General features: G+C 39.2%; 2 protein-coding genes across 10 annotated transcripts in view; one reads left to right on the top strand and one right to left on the bottom strand.

The window, feature by feature from the left end:
• si:dkey-183c6.7 overlaps positions 1-19,791 on the bottom strand; it is a 34,690-nt gene extending 14,899 nt beyond the window's left edge. Inside the window, exons 1-5 of one of the 3 annotated variants that reach the window (XR_015495653.1) lie at positions 19,447-19,791; positions 16,714-16,903; positions 15,036-15,164; positions 14,751-14,943; positions 603-2,966 (exon numbers count right to left, since the gene is read on the bottom strand). Coding sequence is in view for 1 of the 3 variants with exons in the window: in XM_087261080.1 (XP_087117206.1) it covers positions 2,819-2,966; positions 14,751-14,943; positions 15,036-15,164; positions 16,714-16,903; positions 19,447-19,561 (775 nt within the window). In the remaining 2 variants the exon portion in view is untranslated. The remainder of the gene's footprint in view (positions 1-602; positions 2,967-14,750; positions 14,944-15,035; positions 15,165-16,713; positions 16,904-19,446) is intronic. The other 2 variants (XR_015495652.1, XM_087261080.1) reach the window with 2 other exon arrangements.
• LOC147835980 (uncharacterized) overlaps positions 2,828-27,678 on the top strand; it is a 40,263-nt gene continuing 15,412 nt past the window's right edge. For 4 of the 7 annotated variants that reach the window (XR_015495658.1, XR_015495657.1, XM_087261099.1 and 1 more), the window contains exons 1-2: positions 2,828-3,018; positions 15,043-15,180. Coding sequence is in view for 4 of the 7 variants with exons in the window: in XM_087261099.1 (XP_087117225.1) it covers positions 15,140-15,180 (41 nt within the window). In the remaining 3 variants the exon portion in view is untranslated. Of the gene's footprint in view, positions 3,019-15,042; positions 17,134-18,772; positions 19,910-27,678 lie in introns of those variants that run through there. The other 3 variants (XM_087261097.1, XM_087261096.1, XR_015495656.1) reach the window with 2 other exon arrangements.

Genomic DNA, 27,678 nt, shown 5'->3' with positions numbered 1-27,678 from the left:
GTAAATCACAGCTACACGGCCAGAACGCTCAGCACTAAACCACAAACAAGATTTAGCCACAAATATCTGATTCGTTCTTCATTCAAGCATGTTGTTTCTATCTCAAATATTTTCCAACCACCATGGAGACACGCTAAAGGAAAATTAACTGGATTTACTCCAATTTGTCTCCTTAAAGCTCAAAGGCATTCAACGTTTTGTCAAAGGGATAGTTCTAGATTGTCATTTACTCTCCTTTTGCTGGTTTCAAACCAGTTTGAGTTTTTGTTTGTTTGTCTTATGGGTGTCACAGTGGCTCAGTGGAAAGCATTGTCACCTCACAGCAGGAAGGTCACTGATTTGAGTCTCGGCTGGGCCAGTTCCCAGTTGGGCATTTCTGTGTGGAGTTTGCATGTTCTCCCTGTGTTTCTGTGGGTTTGCTCCGGGTGCTCTGGTTTCCCCCACAGTCCAAAGACATGCGCTATAGGTGAATTTTGATTAGGTAAAAATTAGTCTTAGTGTGTGAATGTGAGAGTGTATGGATGTTTCTCAGTACCGGGTTGTGGCTGGAAGGGCATCTGCTGCACAAAACGTATGCTGGAATTGTTGGTGGTTCATTTTGCTGTGGCAACCCCTAATGAATAAGAGACTACGCTAAAGGAAAATGAATAAATGTTGCCCTATTAGAGTCAATGGTTTCCGGTCTCCAACATTCTTCAAAATATTTTCTTTTGTGATCAAAAAAAAAAAAGTTGAACAAATGATGGCAGAATTTATCATTTATTTTTGGGTAAGCTATCCCTTTAAAATAATATATTGATGTTTATGTAAATATGCGATAAATATGGTAATAAGCTCTTAAATCTTGAGTCTGAATGACATTGTTTTAAAAATTCCATCTTTTAAAATTTTAATGAGAAATTCTGAGTGAGATTTTTGGTCTCAGGGATCTGCTTCATTCATTCTTCATTTATTCTAGCTCTTGAGTTAAGGAAACTTTTGAGATACACTCTTACAAAGAAAGGTTACCAGAGAGGGTTTATGTAATGATGACTTAAAAAAAACATTTTTGGTTCCTCAGAGAAGCTTCTGTTCTAAACTTTTCTTAAAAAAAAATAAATAAATAAATAAAGCCATTTATTTGTAGTGTAAAGATCATTGGAATTATTTTAAAACATTTTTTTCCCACTTATAGACTATAGAATCTAGTAATGAAATTTGGGGGTGAGTGTATTCTCTTAAAATAAAAGATTCTAAAATCAAAGGTTTTCACGGAGAACCTATAACATCCATGGAACCTTTTAATCCTACAAAAGTTTCTCAGTAAAACAGTTCTTTATTGTGAAACTGTTCTTCGCACAATGAAAAAAAGTGAATTAAGGCCCTAGAGTTAAGGAGGTTCCTGGGTATGTCAGGGTATTACAGACGTTTCTGTAGGAACTTTTCCTCTGTTGCTAAACAACTTAGCCTATCAAGGACTTTTGTTTGGTCAGCGGAAAGTCAGGCTGCTTTTGAAAGGATCTAACAGTTAATTTGTTGTTCACCAGTGTTAAGAGCTCCTAACTTTACTCTTCCATTTAAGTTAGATGTCAGCGCAGTGGGAGCTGGGGCTGTGTTGTTGCAGGAGGATAAAGAAGAGATTTCCATTCAATAAGTGTTTTCTTTAGGAAGTTTAATAAGCACCAGTGTAACTATGCAACTATTGAGAAGGAGGCTTTGCTGTTGTTGTTGGCGTTACAACATTTTAAGGTGTTTGTTGGGTGTACCTCCTATCCAGGATAGTATACACAGACTACAATCCTCTCACTTTCTTGTGTCGAATACAACCAGAATCAAAGGCTGATGCAGTGGGCTTTAGTGATTAAAAAATACAACATTGAGATTCGATACAAGAAAGAAGTGGACAATGTGGTCGCTGATGCACTGTCTAGAGCGTAACTAACTCAATTTTCTTTTGAATGTACAAGCATTATTATTGAGGGTATAATGTTTGACAGGGGTGGGGTGTTGTGTGCCTGGGGATGCTGCTCTGTTGTTCCCTCCTCCTCCCCTTTTCATTTTTATTTGCTGCCTGCTGTTCTTCTAAAATCTAGGTGTTCCGATTGGCTTGTGGAGTTTTCACGAGTGGACCAATCAGAAGAGGATAAGGGTCATTTAAGCAGTCCAGTGACGATTCTGTGCAGACTGTGGTTGTCCTTTGTCTCTTGTCACTGCTCTCTCTCTCTCTCTCTCTCTGAAATTTATGTGCCTGTCCTGTTCTCTGGTTTGCTTCAGTTTTTTGTTGTACATATATTCAGTATACAAACTAAATCTGTGTTAAAAGGGAATTGTATGTCACGTGACTTGTATTTTACATACACGTAGCTAATTCTCTGTTAATCCATAAGGTAAGAAGCAGGTGCTACTCTTTGTATGTTTTTCCAAAAAGTACAGTTTAGTGAGGGGTGTGTGATGCCAAAGATGCTTATTTGAAGACCTTTTCACTAAAAGCTTCTACACTGAGCCAAAAAAAAAAAAGAAAAGTTTTTCTCTATGGCAGTGGTGCTCAAACCTGTTCCTGGAGATTGAAAATTTTGCAAAGTTCAGTTTCAACCCTAATCAAACACACCTGAACCAATTAATTAGGACCTGAACAGCACTTGATAATTACAGGCAGGTGTGTTTGATAGGAGTTGCAACTGAAATCTGCTGGAAGGTTGATCTCGAGGAACAGGGTTGCTCACACCTGCTCTAAGGCATAACTGTGAAAAATGTTTTTTGGTTCTTCCAGGCAGTGTGTAAGGCTCACTAGTGACTGCACTAGCACTTCCTAGATATTCCTTGTTTGTTTCTGGCTTACCTGCCATAGTGCTCATCACAGACCCAAGGAGGGCGTTGATGGCCAGAATGGGTGAAAAGATGAAAACCGCGCCCAGGATAAGCAGAGATGGACCAAGAGTCTCACAGGCAAAGATCTGCCCTACGCCCAACACCACCCCCTGCAGAAGCTGATGAGAACAGCAAACACAACAGCACATGAGGCCTGTTACTACATTTAAGGTATTAACAGTGGTTGACAGAGTACTGAAAAAGCATACTTAAGTACATGTACCATTTCTTGCCTAAAAATGTAGTGCAAATAGAGTAAAAGTATCTGTTGTAAGTATTACTTAAGTAGGAGTAAAAAGTAGCCATTTTAAAAGTACTCAAGAGGAGTTAGTTGTGAGTATTATGCTGTAAAAAGCTGATGCATTTAAATGTTATTTTTGGATGTTTGTAAATGTGTAACATTCTGTAGTGCATTTAGTTATTGCCCAGCAGGCACACAATGTCATAATACGTTAATATTATGTTACATTTAGGTTGTGATGTCAGGTGACCAAAGTTCAATGTCTAGCCAGCCTCTAAGGGAAGTGATATTTGGATGCTCAATAACAACATCAAATGATGTTGATATTTGGCTGATTTTAGGTTGTTAAAAAGTGACTAAAATTCAACGTCAAGCCAACATCTAAAACTAGCGTCATATAGATGTCAGATATTGACATTTATTAGACGTCATAGTGGTACCGTCCACACAACGTCAAGCTGTAACATCATTAGATGTTGATATTTGGTAGCTTTTAGGCTGGACATTGATGTTGTCGGCCTGACGTTGGGTTCTGATGTTAATCCTTTTTTCATTACCAAACCAAATGCACTGTCCCCACGACATGGGGTACAACATCCATCTGGTGTCATGATGATGTCTTGTGTTTGTTGGGTGTTTAAGGCCATTTCGGCCATCGTACAGTAAACATCCATCATCATCTTCTCATCAGTGGCATGCATCTAAACTCTGGTCTCTGGGCCAATGCGTGTAAAGATTTTGATCTTTATTGACACTTTTAATGCTCCCAAACAGTTTGCTGCAATTATAAAGCGCCCATGTCTTGAAGCAGTTCGTTATGATGCGATTTACCTTATATGTGTGATTTGATTGGACTCGCAGGACTGATTTTTCTACTTCACATAGACAAGAAAAAAATTAAGTAGCGACTGCAAGCTGAAGGACAGAGTGGAGTAAAAGTATCAATACAGCACTAAAAATGTACTCAAAAGGAAATAAAAGTACACAGTTTTAAAACTACTTAGTAAATTTCAAATTTCTGAGAAAAATTATTCGATTACAGTCATTTGAGTATTTGTAATATATTACTTCACATCACTGGGTATTAGTTTAGAGTAGACAAAATAAATAAGATCCTCGGCTCAGTTGGCGTTTGTGTGTGGAGTTTGCATGTTCTCCCTCCGTTCGCGTGGGTTTCCTCCGGGTACTTCAGTTTCCCCCACAGTCCAAAGACATGCGGTACAGATAAATTGGGTAGGCTAAATTGTCCATTGTGTGTGTGTGTGGATGTTTCCCAAAGATGGGTTGCGGCTGGAAGGGCATTCGCTGTGTAAAAACTTGCTGGATAAGTGGGTGGTTCATTCCGCTGTGGCGACCCGGATTAATAAAGGGAATAAGCTGACAAGAGAATGAATGATATATATATATATATAAACTGTCACATTTTAATTTGATGTATGATTTGCTGCACAAATTTTTATAACATCATACTCCACATGTTTGAACAGTAGAGCAGAAATCGAATGCAATTTATATGACAAGGGCTCATAAATGTTTTTTCTTTCCTGCTCTGATGCTGATGTACTTTATATTGTAACAGGAAGGACAAATCTATTTTTATAGCCATGAGCAATTTGCTTGACTCATAAATGTCTTCACTCCATTTCCCAAAATGAGACTGATGTACACTTTTAAATGTTTGTATCTGCTAACAGATTTCAGTAATACACAAGCATATTGATTAAACAAAATCAGTATGAATATAGATAATTTCCTATATTATCATCATTTTTATCAAATGCTGACTCTGATCCTATATTTTATGAGCAAATTAAACAAGCCAGCTTTAATGGGATTTTTACTCGCATCGAATATTCATGAAGGTGAAGTAAAAAAAGAAAAGGTACTTTTTTCATTTTTTAAATTTCTTCCCCATTCGCCCGTCATTTCTGAATCAAGCTGTCTCCATGGAGACATGTTAATAGCACCAGACATTACTTGTGCATAAATATGTGTGCTATAAACAGCCCATAATAGTAAGTTGCTATTGTGCATGCCAGAGTGAGCAGATCAGCCATTCAGCCAGCCAGGGTAATGCAATAAACACAAGAATCATCATGACATAAAAGATCTAAACACATACACGCAGGTCTCAGGAGAGATGCGAGATGGAAAGATGATGAAGACAGATGGAGGAAACAACAGACTTTTGTGTGTGAGGACAAAGGAGGTTAGAGAGGCAAAACAGGAAGACGGCAAATAAAAAGGCAAAGCTGCAGTGAATGAGTGGCATGAGAGAGGGAGCATACAATAAAACCTAATCAGCAAGATGACTGGGTAGATATTTTAGGAACATGAATGGCCCTTTTGCATCATTCACTGTTTTCATCTCTTTTATTTTCATCATGTTTTTGCATTCACTTCATCTTCTCACGTAAACATATGATGATATTCAGTCATTCAATATGTCGTGATAATGAACACGCATGGTACAGATATTGTGGGCGCTTTGAATACTGTAAATAATCATTTATTTATTTAAACTTTTAGAGAGTCTTTTGAGAATATTCAGATTGTTGAATTAGTGGTTGTTCATACCAGCCCCAAAATGCTTAAAGACTTAATAGGCCACTTGATTAGGTACACCGCACTAGTACCAGGTTTGACTCCATTTTGTCTTCAGAGCTGCCTTAATCCTTTGTTGCACAGATTCAACAAGGTACTGGAAATATTCCTCAGAGATTTTAGCCCATATTGACATGATAGCATCACGCAGTTGCTGCAGATTTGTCGCCTGCACATCTATAATGTGAATTTCCCGTTCCACCACATCTCAAAGGTGCTCTATTGGATTGAGTTCTGGTGACTGTTGAGGCCATTTGAGTACAGCGAACTCATTGTCATGTTCAAGAAACGAGTCTGAGATGATTCACGCATTATGACATGGCTCATTATCCAGTAGCCATCAGAAGATGGGTAGACTGTGGTCATAAAGGGATGGATATGGTCAGCAACAATACTGTTGTAGGCTGTGGTGTTGACATGATGCTCAATTGGTACTAATGAGACCAAAGTGTGCCAAGAAAATATCCCCTACGTGATCACTTTCACCAGCAGCCTGAAACGTTGATCCAAAGCGGGATGGATCCATGCTTTCATGTTTTTGATGCCAAATTCTGACCCTACCATCTGAATATTGCAGTATTTGTGATGATTGAGATGCAGTTCAACAGATGATTCGTCTGAAAAATCTACCCACTTTTCCAAATGACCATCTAGAAGTCAAAATATTTGTAACCGGGGTAATATTCATTTGAAAATTTAAAATTTCCCCAGTTATACAACCATATTTAGTTTTGTTTGTTTTTAAGCGCTGCCCCTTTAAGAGTTCACGCACACACAAACGCGGAAAAAAAGGTGCACGTCAGATACAGAGAGCGCGGTGTGAAGCAGTTACAGACAGGGGGAAAGAAAGTTGATACAACTGTTTAAGAGAGAAAGTTTGCAGTTTTGTGTTAACTTGGGAGCAGGTAGCAGATGCAGGTGGTGTGAGTTTGTATATCTGCTGGCTTAATTTGCTGCTCAGCCGATCATTGTTCCTGCATGTGAGAAATCTCGGTGAGGAAGGAGAATTCAGAGCACGCTAGTGGAGATTGAGCGTGAGTTAACTTAATAAATGTTTTAAGAGTTTGATAATGTTCCAAAATGTTTGATAACGCTGTTTATTCTCTATATAAGCTGTTGATACAATAACTGTTATTCCTTATGCTGTGTTAGAGGGGAGAAGAGCAGTAAACAAGATCACACAGGTGCTAACTGCTAATCGCACGTGTGCTTCAGAGAATCAGAACGAGTGAGTTTGCTCATTTTATTTTAATGGAGTGTGATTATGTGTAAGACATGAAAGTTTTGTTCTCAGTGTAACATGTAAACTTATGTGTGGGTCCTGAACACATTAAGTTATGTAAAAAATGCCTTTTCATGTGAATTATCATATGTGTGATGTATTGTATGTAGTGGAATGTGCTGATTGCTCATTTATTCTGTTTTTGTTTGCTTTATTAGGCACAGATAAGCCACTGCCGTTGTTTTGCACATATTAAATAGTTTATTAACGTGGTTTTGAACTACTTTAAGTCACATGGGGATTTTGAATTGGATGTTTTGAATACTGTCAACGAATTTATTCTTATAGTTATATATACATTTATTTTTCCTGTTGCTGACCTTTTTTATTTTGTCATAAAGCCAACTTTGTTTATTGATTGGACCTGTTTTAAAGCTTGCTGCTTATTTCCCAAACAAAGTAAGTTAATGCTGTGTCTCCTTGAGGCTCAGTCCAGAATAAAAGAATCCATTTTTCTTATAGATGTTTTGGCTGTGTTATTTCCCTGATAAAAGTAGGGTGTTATTGGCCACATCTAATTTTGGTGTCAGACGTGGGATTCTGTTTGTTTGGGGCTAAAAATAAATAACTAAAAAAAATCAAAGAGTGCAAACAACGGTAGTGGTGGCACGACTGAGTGCTGGAAGGACCTGCAGTGCCATTCTGACGGAAGCAGCTGCAGGATAAAGGGGCCAGCGCACCAGGACTGCTGTCTGCAAGGACTTTGAGAAGGACAGTGCTCGTCGATCTGACTGTTGTGGGCTGGTCGAGACATTTTGAAACTCTGATACAAGGTAATGGATGCTGAGAGGGACATGGACAATGCTGACGCAATGGCAGAGGACATTGAAGGTGCAGGTGCTGCAGCACCAGGAGTGGACGCTGATGGAGGTAATCCCATTTCACAGCTTCAGTCCCAGATCCTGGAGTTGGGACGTAGGCATGATCAAGTCATGTCAGCTCTATCTAACATGACCAATGTCCATACTAGATCCTATGTGTATATCCCAAGGGAAAAACAGATTGTACCTTTTAGTGGGGATCTAGGTAAAGACTGCCAGAATGTTGATGAATTCATTGAGGAGCTGGAAAGGGTAATCAGGGTTAGGGGTTTAAACTCTGAGGATCAGGTAGATTTTATCCTCTCGCACTTAAGGGATTCAGCTCTCGATGAAGTCAAGTTGTGCATGGGGGGTGAGGATAAGTCAGCTGAAGACATGTTCTCATATTTGAGGGCAGCTTTTAGGGAAAAGCGCAGCACCTCTCAGTTACTGCACACATTTTATGCACGCAAACAATTAGACGGTGAGGATTTTCGTGATTTTTCACACGCACTGTCATTGATGTTAAATGCTGCTCTGCAACAAGCACCACAATGTGTTCCAAATGTGCAACGGGCACTAAGGGACCAGTTTATTGAGGGGGTGAGGGATTTAGCACTCCGCAGGGAGCTCCGTAAAGTGGTTAGAGAGCGACCTGATGCTACATTATTTGAAGTCCGTGAGGAGGCCCTTTTGTGGTGCTCAGAAGAGAGGCCTCGTTCAACAAATGTAGCCCGAAACAGAAATTTAGTGAGTGTGAAAGAAAGTGCTGAAAATGCACAGATGACAGCCACTGTAACAAATGACTTAACACTAGCCCTACAAGACGTAATTAAAGTAATTACACAACAAGGGAAAGCAATCGGGGAGCTTACCAATGCTGTGCGTGATTTGACGATTCAGAGGTCTGACTCAACTCTTGAGAAATCGAATAAGCCCAAGTTTAAGCCGAGATACACCCGGGGTGGCCAACCCATTTGTTTGAGATGTGAGAGTGTTGGGCACATAGCCAGGCAATGCACTGGGCGGCGCTCCCAGGAAAACCCTGTACCTACTACGTCTGAGTCACTGATTGCGGGAAACGGTGCACCTCCATTGCGAAGAGCCGAGCAGTGAGAGGTGGCACAGATGGCTCAAAGACTGGTACCCTCACAAAAGAGCAGTTTCTGGAGCGCGCAGTGGGCAAGTGCCCAGAAGTGGAAATTCATGCTGGGGGAGTTGCAATCCGGTGCCTGTTAGACACTGGCAGTAATGTGAGCACTTTAACAGAGAGCTTTTTTAAAGAACATCTTCACGGGGAAGACAAAGATATGCACTGCACAAGCAAGTGGTTAAAGATTACTGCCGCTAACGGGTTGCCTCTTCCCTACCAGGGGTACATTGAACTTGATATCCAGGTTATGGGTTTGACTTTACCTGGGTGTGGGTTCTTAGTGATACGAGACCAGAAGGAAGGGGAGATTGACTCAGCGCCCCCAGGCATACTTGGTATGAATATAGCACAGCGTTGTAAACAATTAATTTTAGCTGAGTTTGACAATGCTTTGAAGGGGAATTTGGATGCTGAATGGAGAGCTGCCCTCAACAAAGTACAAGAAGCTGCCGCAGTAGAAGCAAACTCTTTGGTCCGGGTAGCCAGCACACATAAATTGTATATACCTGCAGCTTCTGTGGCTACAGTTCAGGCCAGAACACCTAAAATACTACCTGAGAGTAAAGACTTATGTTTGTTTGAGCCAGGCCAGTCTTCATTGCCAGGTGGTTTGGTTTTGATCCCTACCTTGGTATCACCTGCAAAGCGGGTATTCCCGATACAGGTAGTAAATCTATCCCCTGAAGGCGCATGGTTGCCACCCAAAGTGAAGCTAGGTGTACTAGGCCATGGTGGTCATGTCGAGAGTAGCTCCTGTGAAGTTAGATTCCACCAAATTTCTGTTGATCATGAGGAGGTGATGGTTAATCAGAGGTCAATGAAGGGAGTTAGTGGAGATCTGCAATGTCCCTTAGAAAGAGTACAGATTGGTGGTACCCAGGCACAACAGGCAGAGTTGAAGTCACTTCTTAGAAGGTATTTAGATGTATTTGCAGTCACTGAGGAAGACCTAGGTTACACTGAACTAGTGAAGCATGAGATCCCTTTAAATGACGAATTCCCTGTCTCACAGTCGTACCGGCGAATACCTCCAAATCAGTTTCAGGAAGTAAAGGACCATATAGCTGGATTGCTCAAAAAGCGTATCATCCAAGAAAGCTCCAGTTCGTTTGCATCTCCTGTGGTGTTAGTTCGAAAGACCGACGGGAGTCTTCGTTTATGCGTTGACTACCGGAAGTTAAATTGTAAAACTAGACGGGATGCGTTCCCATTGCCACGAATAGATGAAAGTTTGGATGCTTTGGGTAGGGCACAGGTGTTCTCGTCCATTGACCTTGCGAGCGGCTATCACCAGGTTGCAGTTCATGAGAAAGATCGCCACAAAACAGCTTTCATTACACCATTTGGCCTGTATGAGTACCAGCGTATGCCGTTTGGCCTATGTAATGCGCCAGCGACATTCCAGCGTCTCATGCAGACCATAATGAGTGACCTGGTCTTTCAAATGGTACTTGTATATTTGGATGATTTGCTTGTGTACTCGAGTACATTTGAGGAACACTTAGTGCGACTTGAGACTGTGTTACAGAGATTGAGGGAGGCAGGACTTAAGATTAAGGTGGACAAATGTCACTTTTTGCAATCTGAGGTGAGGTTCTTAGGGCAAGTTGTGTCTGCTCAAGGAGTGTCTACAGATCCGGAAAAAGTGAGTGCAGTGAACCAGTGGCCAGTCCCTAACACTCTAAAAGAGCTGCGATCCTTTTTAGGATTTTGCAGCTACTATCGACGTTTTATTGAGGGTTTCTCCAGAGTTGCAGGTCCGCTTCATGATATTGTCAACACATGCGTTCACCAGAAAAGTGTTGCTCAGGCCAACAAGTTGTTCAAGGACTCCTGGACCATGGAGTGCCAGCAAGCCTTTGAGAAGCTCAAAGAGAAGCTTACCTGTGCTCCTACATTGGGATACGCAGACTTTACCATACCTTTTGTGTTAGAGACAGACGCCAGTAACCTTGGATTAGGTGCTGTGCTATACCAACAGCAAAGGGGACATAAGACTGTGATAGCCTATGCAAGCCGGAGGTTGAGGGGTGCAGAGCGGAATGACAGGAACTACAGTAGTATGAAGCTGGAGCTCCTGGCACTCAAATGGGCTGTAGTGGAAAAGTTTAGGAGTTACCTGCTTGGTTCCAAGTTTACTGTCTTAACGGATAACAATCCCCTCTGCCACCTCAACACAGCTAAGCTAGGTGCTGTTGAACAGAGGTGGGCCGCACAGTTGGCAATATTCGATTTTGAAGTGCAGTACCGCCCTGGGCGGAGCAACACTGCAGCGGATGCCCTATCTCGCCGACCAGGAATGGAAGGTATGGAGGTAGTGACTGAGGATTCAGAGTACGATGGCTGTGTGGCTGTTTGCAGTGAGCTTCGGGTAGGGACTTTAGTGGAGGCCGGCATTGCAGAACAAGTGGCAGGATCTAGAGAGGAAGGAACAGGGCAGCTACAGGAAGCTATGGAGGATGAACACTTTCTGGAGAACACTCCAACATTGCCTGGGTACACCAAGGATGAGCTTTGCCAGTTCCAAAAGGCAGATCCCGTTATTAGCTTGTTTAGACATTTCTGGAACCAAAAAAGGAAACCCACAAAAAATGAGAGAGTGAGCTTGTCCCGATCAGTTCTGGCATTGTTAAAACAGTGGGACAGAATACAAGAGAAAGATGGACTGCTGTACAGGATCATTGATGATGTATTCAATGGGGAATGTCAACAGCTGCTGCTTCCAGCTTGTCTGGTTGAACGGGTCCTACAAAGTGTCCATGACAACATGGGGCATCAGGGGGTAGAAAGGACTTTGGGTCTGCTCAGACAGCGCTGTTACTGGGTTGGAATGTATAATGCTGTGGATCAGTGGGTGAAAAAGTGCCAGCGGTGTGTGCTATCAAAAATGCCGCAGCCCAAAATAAAGGCACCCTGGACCCCATTCTTAGCTTCTCATCCATTGGAGGTGGTTGCGATGGATTTCACCACACTGGAGCCTGCATCAGATGGGCGAGAGAATGTCTTGGTGGTGACCGATGTATTCACTAAGTTCAGCCAGGCATTCCCTACTCGTGATCAGAAGGCAGATACAACAGCCAAGATCATACTTAAAGAATGGTTCCTCAAGTATGGTGTTCCCCAGCGTCTCCATTCAGACCAAGGGAGGAACTTTGAGAGTGCTGTTGTTGCAGAGCTCTGTAAGCTATATGGGGTAAGGAAGTCTCACACTACACCACATCACCCACAGGGAAATGCACAGTGTGAAAGGTTCAACCGAACCTTGCATGATCTTTTACGCTCCCTACCGCCTGACAAAAAACGAAGGTGGCCCGAGTACCTACCTGAGCTAGTGTACGCCTATAATGTCACTCCTCATTCCTCCACCGGGTTCTCCCCTCATTATATGCTCTTTGGTACACAACCGCATTTACCAGTGGATGCTTTATTGGGTCAGGAACCCATGAGTGAGAAGCAGCCAGCCTGGTTGTCAGTCCATAAAGAGCGACTCCAGGAGGCTCACACACGTGCACGTGAGTACGCTGAGAAGAAGGCAGCAGATCGAGTTGCTAAGCGACATAATGAGTTATACTGTCCAGAAGTTGCAGTTGGTCAACATGTGTACTTACGGCATCGTCCCCTGGGACGGAACAAGATACAGGATGCTTGGGCACCCACAGCCTATAAGGTGATCGAGGTGCATGGAACAACCTACACTGTGGAGCCAGAGGGAGGTGGCCCGGCAAGACGAGTACATAGGTCTGACATTAGACCCTGTCCGGGACCAGTCCCAATGCCACGGAGAAAAATTAAATCAGTGGAAGAAGTACCTACCTCCATAAAAGGTATGCCCTCATTGGATGCAGAGTGTGTGGTTGTGGAGAACACCCGATTGCATGAAAGTGGCTCAGCAAATCCAGTACGAGAGGAGTCAGTGCAGAGTCAGCTGGACTTGGATCCAGATAGTGGTGCTATGGATGAGATGGAGGAAGCACAGGAGAGAAGTAAGGATCGGGTGATTAATGAAGTAAGCGCAATTGAAGAGCTTTCTCTGCCTAACCCTGAAAGAACTGGTTCACCGATAGAAACGGTGAGTGCTAGACCAGTGCCAGTTCCCAGAAAGCCTAAGACAGAGAGTACTCATGTTGATGCACCTTGTCCATCACCACGCAGAACTCAGCGGTCAACTGCTGGTGTTCATAGTAATCCAAATAAATTGCCAAAGTCAGTTTGCAATGCTGTGAGCCTCAGCCCTGATATTCTGTCCAAGGTGTTAGCAGGTATACTCCTGTACACATCGGAGAAACTTCAAGAAGTAGATGATTAAGGGGGTTTGAAGTCATCGAGGACGTTGACAGTTGGCAGGGGAGAGTGTAACCGGGGTAATATTCATTTGAAAATTTAAAATTTCCCCAGTTATACAACCATATTTAGTTTTGTTTGTTTTTAAGCGCTGCCCCTTTAAGAGTTCACGCACACACAAACGCGGAAAAAAAGGTGCACGTCAGATACAGAGAGCGCGGTGTGAAGCAGTTACAGACAGGGGGAAAGAAAGTTGATACAACTGTTTAAGAGAGAAAGTTTGCAGTTTTGTGTTAACTTGGGAGCAGGTAGCAGATGCAGGTGGTGTGAGTTTGTATATCTGCTGGCTTAATTTGCTGCTCAGCCGATCATTGTTCCTGCATGTGAGAAATCTCGGTGAGGAAGGAGAATTCAGAGCACGCTAGTGGAGATTGAGCGTGAGTTAACTTAATAAATGTTTTAAGAGTTTGATAATGTTCCAAAATGTTTGATAACGCTGTTTATTCTCTATATAAGCTGTTGATACAATAACTGTTATTCCTTATGCTGTGTTAGAGGGGAGAAGAGCAGTAAACAAGATCACACAGGTGCTAACTGCTAATCGCACGTGTGCTTCAGAGAATCAGAACGAGTGAGTTTGCTCATTTTATTTTAATGGAGTGTGATTATGTGTAAGACATGAAAGTTTTGTTCTCAGTGTAACATGTAAACTTATGTGTGGGTCCTGAACACATTAAGTTATGTAAAAAATGCCTTTTCATGTGAATTATCATATGTGTGATGTATTGTATGTAGTGGAATGTGCTGATTGCTCATTTATTCTGTTTTTGTTTGCTTTATTAGGCACAGATAAGCCACTGCCGTTGTTTTGCACATATTAAATAGTTTATTAACGTGGTTTTGAACTACTTTAAGTCACATGGGGATTTTGAATTGGATGTTTTGAATACTGTCAACGAATTTATTCTTATAGTTATATATACATTTATTTTTCCTGTTGCTGACCTTTTTTATTTTGTCATAAAGCCAACTTTGTTTATTGATTGGACCTGTTTTAAAGCTTGCTGCTTATTTCCCAAACAAAGTAAGTTAATGCTGTGTCTCCTTGAGGCTCAGTCCAGAATAAAAGAATCCATTTTTCTTATAGATGTTTTGGCTGTGTTATTTCCCTGATAAAAGTAGGGTGTTATTGGCCACATCTAATTTGTTGCTCTTACAACTGGGATCAACGACAAGACTTTTGTCAGGGAGTGTAGATAGTTTATTTAAAACATATAGTTAATTAGTGCACACCTGATTGACCCTACGCTTTCCTATGATGCCATGCGAGAGAATTTCTAAATGGGAGTAAAAACATGGCAACTGACGCGGGTAAGTCAAGTAATAATGACAAATGGTGAATGTAGTACGTCTGAATACCATTCATATTATTCATTCTATATATAATGTAGTTTTCTAACCATCGTGCAATAAATTTCAATTCAAATGCACAATAGTACCTTCTCAAGTAGTAGGAGACTTAGAACACAGCCTCATTCTTACCTGTGGAACATGGAGCTTGGTTTGGTTTGTGCTCTGTGATGCCCCTGGTGGATGGGCAGGATAGTTTGGAAAATAGGGGTTGGAAGTGCCGGCGCAGGCCAGATACAGTATAATGACTGTGTTAAATGGGAAGACGCTCACTGGTAAATCCCAGTGGTCCAGAATTGGAGCCAGACTACTGGAAAAAAAAGTTCTAAGACATGAGAGATACATGTTGGTTATTGGATTTTATGACAAGTAAAAAAAATCTAATAATATACTTAATATGGATTACTTTGGACTTACGTTGCAGCTCCTCCAAGACACACAGGCAGCAGGAGCCACCAGTACCAGTCTCCAGCAGAGCTGAACACACCCATCAGCAGAGCCACCAGCATCCCATTAAAACCATGAAGACCACTGGACACCTCCTCACTGCACACACACACAGGTTAGGTCATGTGTGTAAACTGAAATCAGCATATGTTTCCCTTCTAGCTTCTAGTGTTTAGATAAAAAGCCCAATCAATTTTCTACACCTGAATCCTTCTCAAAGAAGAGTTTCTCATTCCAAATTAGATGATATGTGTTTTTTTTTGTTTTTTTTTGCTATTAATTAGGATCTTAAAATTGAATTCATTGAATCATTCATTTTATGTCTATGTTATGAAATATTCCACCTTTAGAGTCTGTGTGAACCAGAAGTTGTTGAGATTTTTATTCCAGTGTGTTGATGTACTTCCAACTGAAATTAAATATTAAATGGGGATGGGACTTTATTCTTCACAATCATTCCCTCATAGCAAATAACGGTAAGGAAAGCATGGTTAAAAATATTGTGTATAAAGCTGTCAAACTGACCGCCTCTCTAAAAGTAGAAGCAAATGGTCAGATTTTGAAGATTACCAAAATAATGTTTTTATAATTGTTTACCTAAAGAATACCAATGTGTGCAACATGGTAAATTTTATTTTCTTACAAACTTAAAAAGGCACCTATGATGCAGAATAGGATCCAAATCCCAGTGGTTTTGAGGCCCACCGCATCATGTCTGGTATCAACTTATAATGTTAATTCTTCAGTTGTTTTTAAGGATTACATACATAAATAAATGAATGCAATGTAGATTAACACTGTTTACATTTTTACACTTGATTTGTGCTTCTATGGCATATGATAATGATGATGATCAATGCTTTCCCCAAGCGTTGTTGCTTTTTATAGATTTATTCAATACGATTTTTTTTATTTGTGTTGTTTTTTACTTTTTGCCCACAAGCAACGCAAGAGGCAGATCGCTAAATGCAGTTGCCATCAATGTAATATGGTAATTGATCAACGTAATTCTATCATCATTTACTCTGTCTTCACTTGTTAAAAAGTTATTTGTGTATATTTCCTCTGTTTCACAAAATAAGATACTCAATATTTACTCTCAATGAGTTTCCAGACAGTGTTTTCAACTGTTGAACACAAATGAAGATATTTTGAGGAAAGCTGAAAACCTTTAATCATTCACTACTATAATATTTGTATTTCTTTTTATGGAAGTAAAGCGGTTATCTGTTATCATTTACTTCTAAATATCTTCTTTCTGTTCAACAGAAGAAATAAACATATAAAAGTTTGGAATCAATCGAAGGTCAATAAAGTAAGCAAAGTTTTATTTTCCCCTTACTAGCCTTTTTAATCTGTCCAAACACAGACATCAATATTTTTTTGGATTATTATTATTTGCTTAAATCACCAGCTGTTGTCCCACCATCGTTCTCCTAAACCCCAGCTGCAAAAGCAGTTCATGCTGCAGAGGTTTGTTTGCGTAGCTGTTTCATTCACAGTATTCCTCATACACGTTTTTGTATTTTTTTGCACTTTCTCCAAACATGTGTTTTATTCATGCATCGATGCCTGAGTATGCAATAATTTGTGCATGTTTTGCTCTATGCATATGCTTTTCTGCATGTGTGACTTAGTAATTCTTTACCAATCCTGTCCCAGGATTATAGCTGTTAAGGTAGAGGCCAAAAGGCCCAGCATCCCCAGCAGAGCCTGCCAGGGGCTCTCCAGCAGCAGCGCTGCCAGAATCACAGCCCCACTCAGGGGATTGTTCAGCAGAATCACCCGTGAGATCCCACGCAAACACCACTCTGCCAGTTGCAGTGGGTAGGGTTTATCTGGAGGAGAGAACGTAGCAAATTAGAGAACGAAATGGAAAAAGTGTTTTTCTAAAAATCCAGAAGAACGTTATATACACTGCCTGACAGACGTCTTGTTGTCGATCCCAGTTGTAAGAGCAGCAAATAATAATTTGACTTCTAGTTGGTCATTTGGAAAAGTGGCAGATGGTAGATTTTTCAAATGAATCATCTGTTGAACCGTGACAAGACTTTTGTCGGGTAGAGCAGTGGTTCCCAACCTGGGGTCCGCGCCCCCCTAAGGGGGGCGCCAGAGTTCACAAGGGGGGCGCGGGAGAGGATAAGTGTTGAGGTAGAAAAAGGCATAAAATGCTCCACTATTATACAGGGCTGTACAATTAATCCAAAATCCGATTTCGATTTCAAACGATTATAAAAAAGCATTAATCAAGATAAACAATTATATGCATCATATACCGCCCCCTTTCCAGTTGTATGTGTTGCGAAAGACCGCGTGCTTATGTGTGTGTGCAACACGCACACGCAGTCAGAAGCATGCGGCCGGTCAGCATTCGCTCTCATTCGCACCCTGAGACGAGCAGAGGAGCGCAGACATCTAGTCATCTTAACGTGAGCGCTTTAATGGTCAAATAGGTGTCAAAACGCGGTGTTTAGTGATTATTTATATTAACCCTCATTTGTGTAATAAACAAACGAGTTGAGGATCAAAAGACGTGAAAGAGAAACCATTAAAGAGACAGTGCGAAATATTCCTGCTGCCGCCTGTTTTTATTATCATTAAACAAACATAACGAGAAAATGTTTCTCTGCTCTTGACTAAAGGATTTCTGTAGCTAAAGTGTTTTTCTTACAGTGGAGATGCTTAAAGCACAGTTTGTTTTATATTTTTATTCTATTGTATTTATTTCTCTTTCCTTTGCAGGGTGGAAAATAACTGTATATATACACTTGAAGTCAGAATTATTAGCCCTCCTGAATATTAGCAACCCTTTTCCTGCCCAATTTCTGTTTAATGGAAAGAAGTTTTTTTCTTTTTTTTTTTTTTTACTTATTTCTGAACATAATAGTTTTAATATCTCATTTCTAATTACTGATTTCTTTTATCTTTGCTATGATGACAGCACATAATATTTTACTAGATGTTTTTCAAAATATAAGCATTCAAATTTAAGTGCAATTCAAAGGCTTAATTAGAGTAATTAGGCAAGTCATTGTATAACAGTAGTTTCTTCTGCAGACAATCAAAAATATATATTGCTTAAGAGGGCTAATAATACTGACCTTAAAATAGGTTTCAAAATATTTAAACCTGCTTTTATTCTAGCTAAAATAAAACAAATAAGCCTAGAAGAAAAACAAATATTAGAGGAAATACTGTTAAATTCCTTGTTCTGTTAAACATAATTTGGGAAATATTTATAAAAAAAAATTCTCAGGAATATATGTATTTTTAAGTACCAAAAAAATAAATAAAAAATCAAAACACATGCTTAAAATTCCAACATAATAGTAAAAATAATTAAAATAAATAACTAAAATGTAATTTTTTACATTTTGCTCACTTGCACAATGTGCTTGTCCAACTTCAAAATCAAAACAAAAATGGCAGACAAACGTCAATGTAATGATTCTTCAGAGGCGAAGAAAAAGATTAGACAGTATGACAAAGCCTATCTAAATACACATAAACACACACAGTATATATATATATATATATATATATATATATATATATATATATATATATATATATATATATATATATATATATATATACGGTACATATGTGTGTGCGTGCGTGAGTATTTATATGGTGGGGGGGCTCCAATGTTTGTATATGTTCATGGGGGGGGCCCCAGAGAAAAAGGTTGGGAACCACTGGGGTAGAGTATAAAGTAGGTTTATATAAGTTATGGATACTGTTGTTTCAAACTTGTACAATTTTTCTATGTGATTTGCAAAAGATGTTTATGATATGATCTATCTTCATTTCAGGAATATGAATTAAACTTGCGCTAAAAACTCCATAAAAGCAACCAGGCCTCATAAATCTAATTATATCTCACATAATCTGATGGCACATGAGAGTTTTTTTGATCAAAATTTTATTATTTATTTCACATTTTGCCTTGAAAACCATACTCATCAGTCATTTTCATTATGTATACTAGTTTTTATTTCACAGAAGAATAAAGCAAGATGTGTTTTAAATGATTATAACTTAAAATTGTAATTTTTGAGTAAGTTGTTGGTTTAATATGCACTGGCATATCCTTATGATTTAGGAAAGTTTATTCTATAAAACGTTTTAATAACATAATAGCTTTTAATAACATTCAGATTTTATCCATAGAAATTAAATATGTGCATTCTAGAAAATATGGTAGCAATTATGACAGACAGCTGTTGCGCTAAACAAGATATACATAAGTACATATAGATTTTCGTAGTAGTTTTTTTTGTAGGCTGTACTGTTCTAGTACATTTACATGCAAAAGTAGTGCATTATGTATATTATTATGTTCTGAATATTGTGTAATGTATTAGTAAGGGTCTCTTACCCTGCATGTGAGAGTGTAACTGTTGCATTTCTCCACTGCAGTACAGCAGGGCACTGATGACACGCTGTTTTAGGCCTCCGGACTGCTCCGGTGTGTTTTTTTCTGAAATCCTCATGGTGCCAATCGAAAACGCGTAGCATTTAGGAAGTTTCAGACTCAACTCTGACTAATCCGACTTCCACTGACCTTTTCCTCCTTTTTTTTCTCGCCGTCTCCCCAGTCCTTTCTTTCAGGCATGCCTTCTGTTCTCTCTCACTTCCTCTGTTCTCTGTGCACATGTACAGGTTAATATCACATCTTAATTAACTCGTGCTGTTACACGTTTTTCCCAACTAGATATACAGTACATGGACAAAGTTCACCTGTGCCATCTTTTGCTTTCCTCTCAATCATTCACATTTTTTGTTACCATTGTGTTTTCCTTGTTCTGTAAAGCAGTGAATTGGAGACCAATCACAACAAGGTGGGACATATTGGCATCCTACTGATGTTGTTGTTAATTTATCACTTTAGTTTTACAAAATTATTTTCTCCTTACCTATTTGCAACTGGTTGTCTGTAAAAGGCCAGTAAGGATGCAACAGTCTTTAAAAATACATAGACATTAAAAAGTAAAGGAGAAGAATTTCATTCATGTGTTTGTTTTCTTTAGAGATCTGTATTATGTGTGAACCTGGCTGTGTAGAGCTACATTATGTAATCTGCAGTTATTGCTGAAAGAGGGACCCACGGTTCAGTGTTTGAACATGTCTGTTACATAAAGAGTGTTTGCTGGAACAAAAAGAGATTTATTCTCAATGTAGAAGAGGTCAGTGAGAAAGCAATTTGTAGTCCATGTGAGTCTGTCTACAAATGCGCATACATAAACCTGTTTCTGGTCTTAAGCTGTATAGAGGCAGGTTTTTTTATAGATACCATATTTTTCAGATAATAAGTTACATTTTATTGATCTGGAACCTGCTGTTACTATACGATGTCTTGGGAAATAAATGATGTTTGAGATTTGCATGGCAATACTTCACTGTAAAAAAATTGAATGACAAAAAGTCAAGACAACAAATATTTTTATGTTGCTTTAACTTGTTTAAATACATTTTCAGGAAATAAACTAAATGTTTAAGTTATACAAAGTTTATATTTTTAGTCAGTTTGATTGATATAAGTTGAGATTACTACAAAAGTTAGTTTGATTCAACTGTTCAATGGAGGTGAGGATCCAATGGCAGCGTCTTTCTTACACAGAAAATTGTCAGACAGGCAATGGTCAAACACAGGAGCAAACAGTATAATGCGGGCCAATCTGAAAGAGTAGTCGAATCACCGGCGAAATAGGGATGGCTGACGTGATACTGACGTTTCGACACAGTGTTGAGATCCCAAAGTGCAAGTGTTTCGAAACACTGCACCGAAGCATGACTCGAAAGGTCACGTGACTAAGGTGATTGGAAAAACCCAGGTCATGTGACTAAAGTGTTTCACGAAACATCAGGTCACAAGGCTAAAGTGATTCAAAGCATCGGTCATTTTAGGAGCGTTTCGAGACATGGTGAATCTGCGTTTGACTGACAATCTCATGTAGCGCAGTGTACTGTGGGTGTACACAGAGTATTTATGCTCTAAAAGGTCCAAGTTCAATTCTAGACTTGCACAAATTCTCTTGTATTTATGACTAGATGTGCTTTATTAACGTTACTTTTTATGACCAAAACAAGACATATTTATTGTATAAGTGTTTGTTCGGATGTCAGATCAATGTTAAAACAAAACGCATTACAAGAACAGAGCATTTAAAAACATCTATAACATATATAACATAACATCTATAGCTGCATCACCCCGGATTCAAACCATTATCTCTGCATGCTAGTCTGGAACTCACATATTCACTAAATCACTTGAAACCTCAACTCTACAATTTGGTGTTTAATACCTCAATTTGTTTAATTGTTTCTTTGCTGAAGCTGTTCCAGAGCAATACATAAAAAATACCACTAGTGAAAGATTGGTTTAGGCGGCTAACATCAAAAATCAATAAACAAAGCAAATAATCAAACACGGCAAAGCAAGGAGAAACGCTTCGTGATGCCACAGGTAAAACAAGACTCAGCACTGTGTGTGTGCATGTGTGGTGTATATATAATCAATGTAATGGATTTTTTGAGCAGCTTCAGCTGTGTGCGTTTGCACTCAGTCAGGATCATGAATCAGTGTGTGTGTGGTGCATGCTGGGAGTTGTAGTTTGTTTGGTGGCAGATTTGTAGTTCTCCAGCAATCCGCAGTAGCTAGATTGCTGGTGACTGTAACACATATCCTGGATATATACATATCTAAATGGTTAAAGAAAGCTTTCACTTTAATTTGAAATTTATTTAGGATTTGAATTGATAATAAACTATATATTTTTATATTGTTAATGTCAATATACATCTGATTATTTATTCAAACATTTTCTATTCCTATTTGTTTTGAATACAGTTAATTTTGTGGAGTGATTAGAATATGATATATGTTTATATTACTTATAAATCTTTCATTTTATTTAGGACTATTAGTTTTCCATTATTTCCAAATGAAATTAGTAAAATTTGACCCAATTTCTGGTTTTGAATTATGACTTATACTCTGACTTCACCAGAGACTATTCAATGACAATCACTTAACTAAATACTTACAATACGGTAAAATATTTCCCTGAAGTATGGTGGTGGCATCTTGTCAAGAAGCTAGTATACCTCAATCACACATGGTCCACTGGTCACATCAACCGAAATGAAACTCCTGAACAGAAAATACATATACTGTACATGTATATCTTGAGTAAAAAAATCAATGTCAACCAAGTCCTCCTCACTAGTGATTGGTTTGTCTCGAATCATGTGACTGATAGTTTTACTCTTTTAAGCACTTTTTGAGATTGTATTGATTCTTTAATCGCTGGATGCATGACCTTTGAACTGAGCATCATTAGTCTGCACTTTTTGAAGCATTCAAATGTTGTATCCTTTTACGTTCTATTGAAGCTATTATACATGGTCGTATATGACAATATATAATAATCACAATAGATTTATCATTTGAATTATTGACTTGAGGCCTTTTTAAATAACCGAGTGTCAGCCAGCAGAAATCAGATAGAAATACAGAGACACCAACACAAGCAGAGAGGGAAATCAAAAGTAACTGTTTCCATTGGTTGATGTTTACTTGATATTTTAATTGTATAACTGGATATGTTAATTGCTTAAATGTTTGTATAACCAAAAAGAAAACCAAATGTTGATGTACAACTCTACACTCTAAAGGGCAACATATTGTAACCCAACATTGCATCATGGACAAACACAACTGCTGTGTTAAAAATAATTGAAACGTGGCTAACTGAAAACTTAGTTAAAATAAATTAACCCAATGTTGGATTTGACCAGGCTCAGTGGTTAGCACTGTTGCCTCACAGCAAGAAGGTCGCTGGTTCGAGTCCCTGCTGGGTCAGTTGGCATTTCTGTGTGGAGTTTGCATGTTCTCCCAGTGTTGACATGGGTTTCCTCCGGGTGCTCCGGTTTCCCCCACAAGTTCAAAGACATGCGCTATAGGTGAATTGAATAAACTAAATTGGCCGTAGTGTATTTGTGTGAATGAGTGTATATGGCTCTTTCCCAGTACTGGATTGCAGCTAAAAAGCATCCGCTATTTAAAACATAAGCTGAATAAGTTGGTGGTTCATCCCGCTGTGGCGACCCATGATGACTAAAGGGAGTAAGCCGAAGGAAAATGAATGAATTAATAGGTTCAACCATGTTTGATCCACTATTGTGTTACAGCAACCTATTGCATTTCGTAGTGTTGGAATATGTGGGTATCTGAATTACATGTTTTTCTTAAGAATCTTTTGTTCCTGCATAGATATGTGCTGGTTTCCGCAGAGTTGTTTTGCAAGCACGCTTATCTTTCTTATTTTTTTTTTTTTTTACACTTTTTTTTTTGTCATTAATTTTTCAGTAAGGGCATCTGTATGTGTGTGTGTGGGTTGAGGAAAGCCAGAAGCAAACACACCTCTCCATTGATTGATAGTCACCCTGACTCAGAGTCTCCGAGGCTCTGACTGATGAAGAGATGATGGAGTGAGATGGGAAAAGGAGAAATCAGAGCAAGCTCTAGAGAGAAACAAAGCAATAAATACGGTCTGGTTGTTTTGACGGATTATTTCACATGCTAATGTTGGCTAAATAGTGCATGACAGATTCTGTTTGTGCACTAAAAATGCTGGGTTGTCAAAGCTGAACGATGAGCATGGACAAACGCAAAGTTGGGATAGTTTTTTTTATTTAAATTATATTTTTAACCCAATGATTGGATCTGGTGGGTGGCGCAGTGGATAGCACTCTCGCCTCACAGCAAGCAGGTCACTGGTTCAAGCCTCGGCTAGGTCAGTTAGCATTTCTGTGTGGAGTTTATATGTTCTCCCAATGTTCACGTTGGTTTCCTCCAGGTGCTCCGGTTTCTCCCACAAGTCCAAAGACATGGGGTATAGGTGAATTGGGTAAGCCAAATTGTCTGTAGTATATGTGTGTGAATGAGTGTGTATGGGTGTTTCCCAGCAAAGGGAAGGGCATCCGCTGCGTAAAACATATGCTAGATAAGTTGTCGGTTCATTCCGCTGTGGTGACCCCTGATTAATAAAGGGACTAAGCTGAAAAGAAAACGAATGAATGAATGGTTAAATCTGTCCATATTTAATGCAGTGTTTGTGTTAACACATCCCAGCATTTGCATGTGTGTGTGTGTGAGATCTTCATAAATGACATCAAGGACATGGCAATCTTGCCATTTGAGGGATGTTTTCCTTGCATGGTCAAAACTGGTCGATGTTTGCTCATTAACAATGTCACACACACACACACACACACACACACACCCAGACTCTAATTAAGGATGCACAGGCTGTCTGGCCAGTTGTAGATCGTTAGCTGTTCACATGCTGGAGTCGGAACACAATTATCTGGCTGTGTAGAGCAGTGGCCCCATGATCTTTGGTCACCCCACTCACTTGACTCGGATCTAGGTAAAGCTGCTGTGGGAGGCCTCTGCTCAAGCTTAGGACTGTGTGTTGTTTTCTTAAAGGCACCGCACCCAAAAAACTAAAATCTGTTCTTTCATTTCTTTTCATTTCATTTCTTTCAATTCTTTTCATTGCAAGTATTTAGCGCTGCTGCAACCTGGAGAGCTCAGAGTGAGAGGGGCTTACACAACAGGGAGCATATTGGGTTAAGGCTAGATGGGATACAACAACGCATACTGGACATGTGCACAGCACATCAATATAGTGAAGATTTTTTTGGCTGTACAACAATGGTTACTTTTTTCATTACTGCAAGGGGTAGCTTAAAGGCTGGAACACAAAGCCTACGGTCAGCGTTTGGTTAGCATTAGTCCTGCTAGTTCCACGTGTCGCCTCTTGTCGGGTTAACATTGTAGCTCATTGGCCCAATTCAGCATGTAGAATCATCTGACTATTGGCTGAAAAGAGCACTCTAACTGCTTATTCAGCAACAAATCAGAGCACCAATGTGTGACATTGTAAAGTGACGTAGCAAGTAAACAAATGTAGTCAAGAAATAACAAAGGGTGCAATTTTGCTACATTTCACATTTAGTGAATCAGATGTCGCCACAGTGGAATGAACCGCCAGCTATTTCGGCATATGCTTTTTAAGCTGGGAATGCTCTTCTAGCTGCAACCCATTTCCGGGAAACACCCATACACTCTCATTCACACACTCACACACTATGGCCATTGGCCAATTTAGTTAATTCAGTTCACTAATAGAGCATGTCTTTGGACTGTAGGGGGAAAGAGGAAACCCACCTGAACACGGGGAGAATATGCAAAGTACACACTGGCAACTGGCTCAGCGGGTACTTGAACCAGCGACCTTCTTGCTGTGAGGCGACAGTGCTAACCACTAAGCCCCTCTGCCATGCTACATGTCACAAATATTTGCAAACATTATGGATTTTTAGCTCGTCTTTTGGTCCAGACAGAAACAGACATGAACACAGTTGGGTTTCATCTGAGCTAGTTGTTTGGTCTGTATCGGCTTTTAGGCATGGGGTAGGTGTAGGTGTGCACATTAATGAAATATAATATGTTGGTCTCATGTACGAGACATTAAATAAATCAATCAAAAGCTTGTACAGCCTAAAGCTGACGCCATTTGAATCTTACCTTCCAATTTGGAATTGGTGCTTCACTACTCTTTTCACAAAAAAAAAAAAAAAAAAAAAACTGTTCTGGTCTTTTCAAAACCATATCTCTTCAATTAAACATTTCTTGTATAGATTTGTTGCTTTAAATCCTTACAATAAAAGTCAGTGGACACATTTCAAATTTCTGCTGTTCATAAAAGTCATAGACTGAAGTTAAAAAAAATAAACATTTTTACTTAAATGCAACCAAAGTCTTAAAAATAATTAATTAAAGCCAACACAGTTTTTTTAAGTGTAGTTGTGTAAAAAACTACAGTATAATGGATGTAATTTACTAAAAGTTTGCAATGGCATGAGGGAGATGAAAAAATATGATTTTTGGCAAACTATTTCTTTTATCCTATTGGTTTAGATCAATTGTTTTTTGTAACTGGGCATGGGAGAGCAGGTAAATGTTTAGAGAAAAGAAGTCTAAAAAAGAAAATTATTTATTATGAATAAGTAATTAATTTACTTAGATTAAATAAAATGGAAAAATGCAATCAGATCAATAAATAAATGAAAATAAAACATTTTAATAAAATAATTATAAGATAATTCAATTTATATACATTTATTTTATCCACAATTTGACTGAAACAAAAAACAATTAAAACAGTGAAAATTCCAAAAATATTTTGAGACGTTTACAAATTTTGCAATAAATATATAAGAATTATAGATCCCTTTTGCATTTGAGGATAGAAGTGTAATGTAAAAATAATTGTAAATGAGTTCCTCATATGATCATGAAGAAAAGTAATCATCTTCTTATACCAAGCAACCATTTATAGGTTATATATTGCGTATATCACTGTATGTGTGTTTGTATGGAAGAGCGTAGGTGGTGTTGGTGAGCTGGGAACACTATTAAAGCAGTTTCCTTGTTTCACAAGACCGCTGATTTTCTACATAAACGTACATACAAATTAGTTTTTTGGGCACTTTCCATAGATGTATTTGATTTCTGTATAATCCATCCTTAAATCTACTTCTAAATACCAACCCAACAGAACACATTCACACATAATGAAAAATTTCATGTATTACTATCCTGGTAAAAATATTTTTGTCCCCACAATGCAGTGAATACCTGAACCACACACATACACATTATTACTCAGTGTCACTGATTGAATAAGCAACACGCACCTTTAAGGTTGCAGCGACAAACCAGACAAATGACCTTGAGATACACAAGAGTCTCATTTAATGAAAACATCTAAGTAAAGGGCATTTATTTTTCTTTTCCATAAATCAATGTGCTTGTTGGACATATCTGTTTTTAACTTGCATAACCTCTCATTGTAAGTTGATACATTCCTATATGACATACTTGCAATTTGTTTTCTCGGATGATTCATTCACTCCGCATTTCAATTAGATTGTTTCATTTTTCATTGTAGCTTACTAATTTTTTTTTGAGATGGGATGGTGAATGTAGAAGATTTGTCTCAGGCTATTTAGCTCCGCCACCAGTCTCTGTGTCCTTTTAAAGGTCGCAAGAAGCACAAATTAGGTTCCAGATAGTACAAGGAAGAGATAAAGCATGGGAGTTGGGCTGGCCGATTAGATCTGGGACTGATCGATAGAGGATATACGATCTGGTTCAGTTTTCTGCAGCAGAGAGAGACTAACGTTTGCAGAGAGAGAGAGAGTGGTATAAAGAATGTATGGCACAGCGGCTGGACTGACTAATGGTTGTTCAGAGCAACTCTTCAGATGACCACAGGGAATAGATGAGTTTAGCGGGAGAGGGTGGAAATGAGATATGGATATGGATGGAAAGGGAGTGAGATAGTGTGTGAGGATATAAATTGTTCAAGGGAGCCTTTTAACACCAGAGGAAACTGAGAAAACAGTTTAAACCCTGCTGAACTTTTTTGCCTCCCCCAACTCCTCTTTATCGTCCTCCCGATCTATTTTTCTTCACAGGATCATTATATTGAAGACAGTTTCTTCTCACACTCTTAGGCTCAGACATGGACTA

Source organism: Danio rerio, chromosome 7 (genome assembly GCF_052040795.2).
Source record: "Danio rerio strain M-AB ecotype USA chromosome 7, GRCz13ab, whole genome shotgun sequence".
NCBI lineage: Eukaryota > Metazoa > Chordata > Actinopteri > Cypriniformes > Danionidae > Danio > Danio rerio.
Note: the sequence above shows the minus strand (reverse complement) of the source record. Positions and strands in the feature narration are given on the sequence as shown.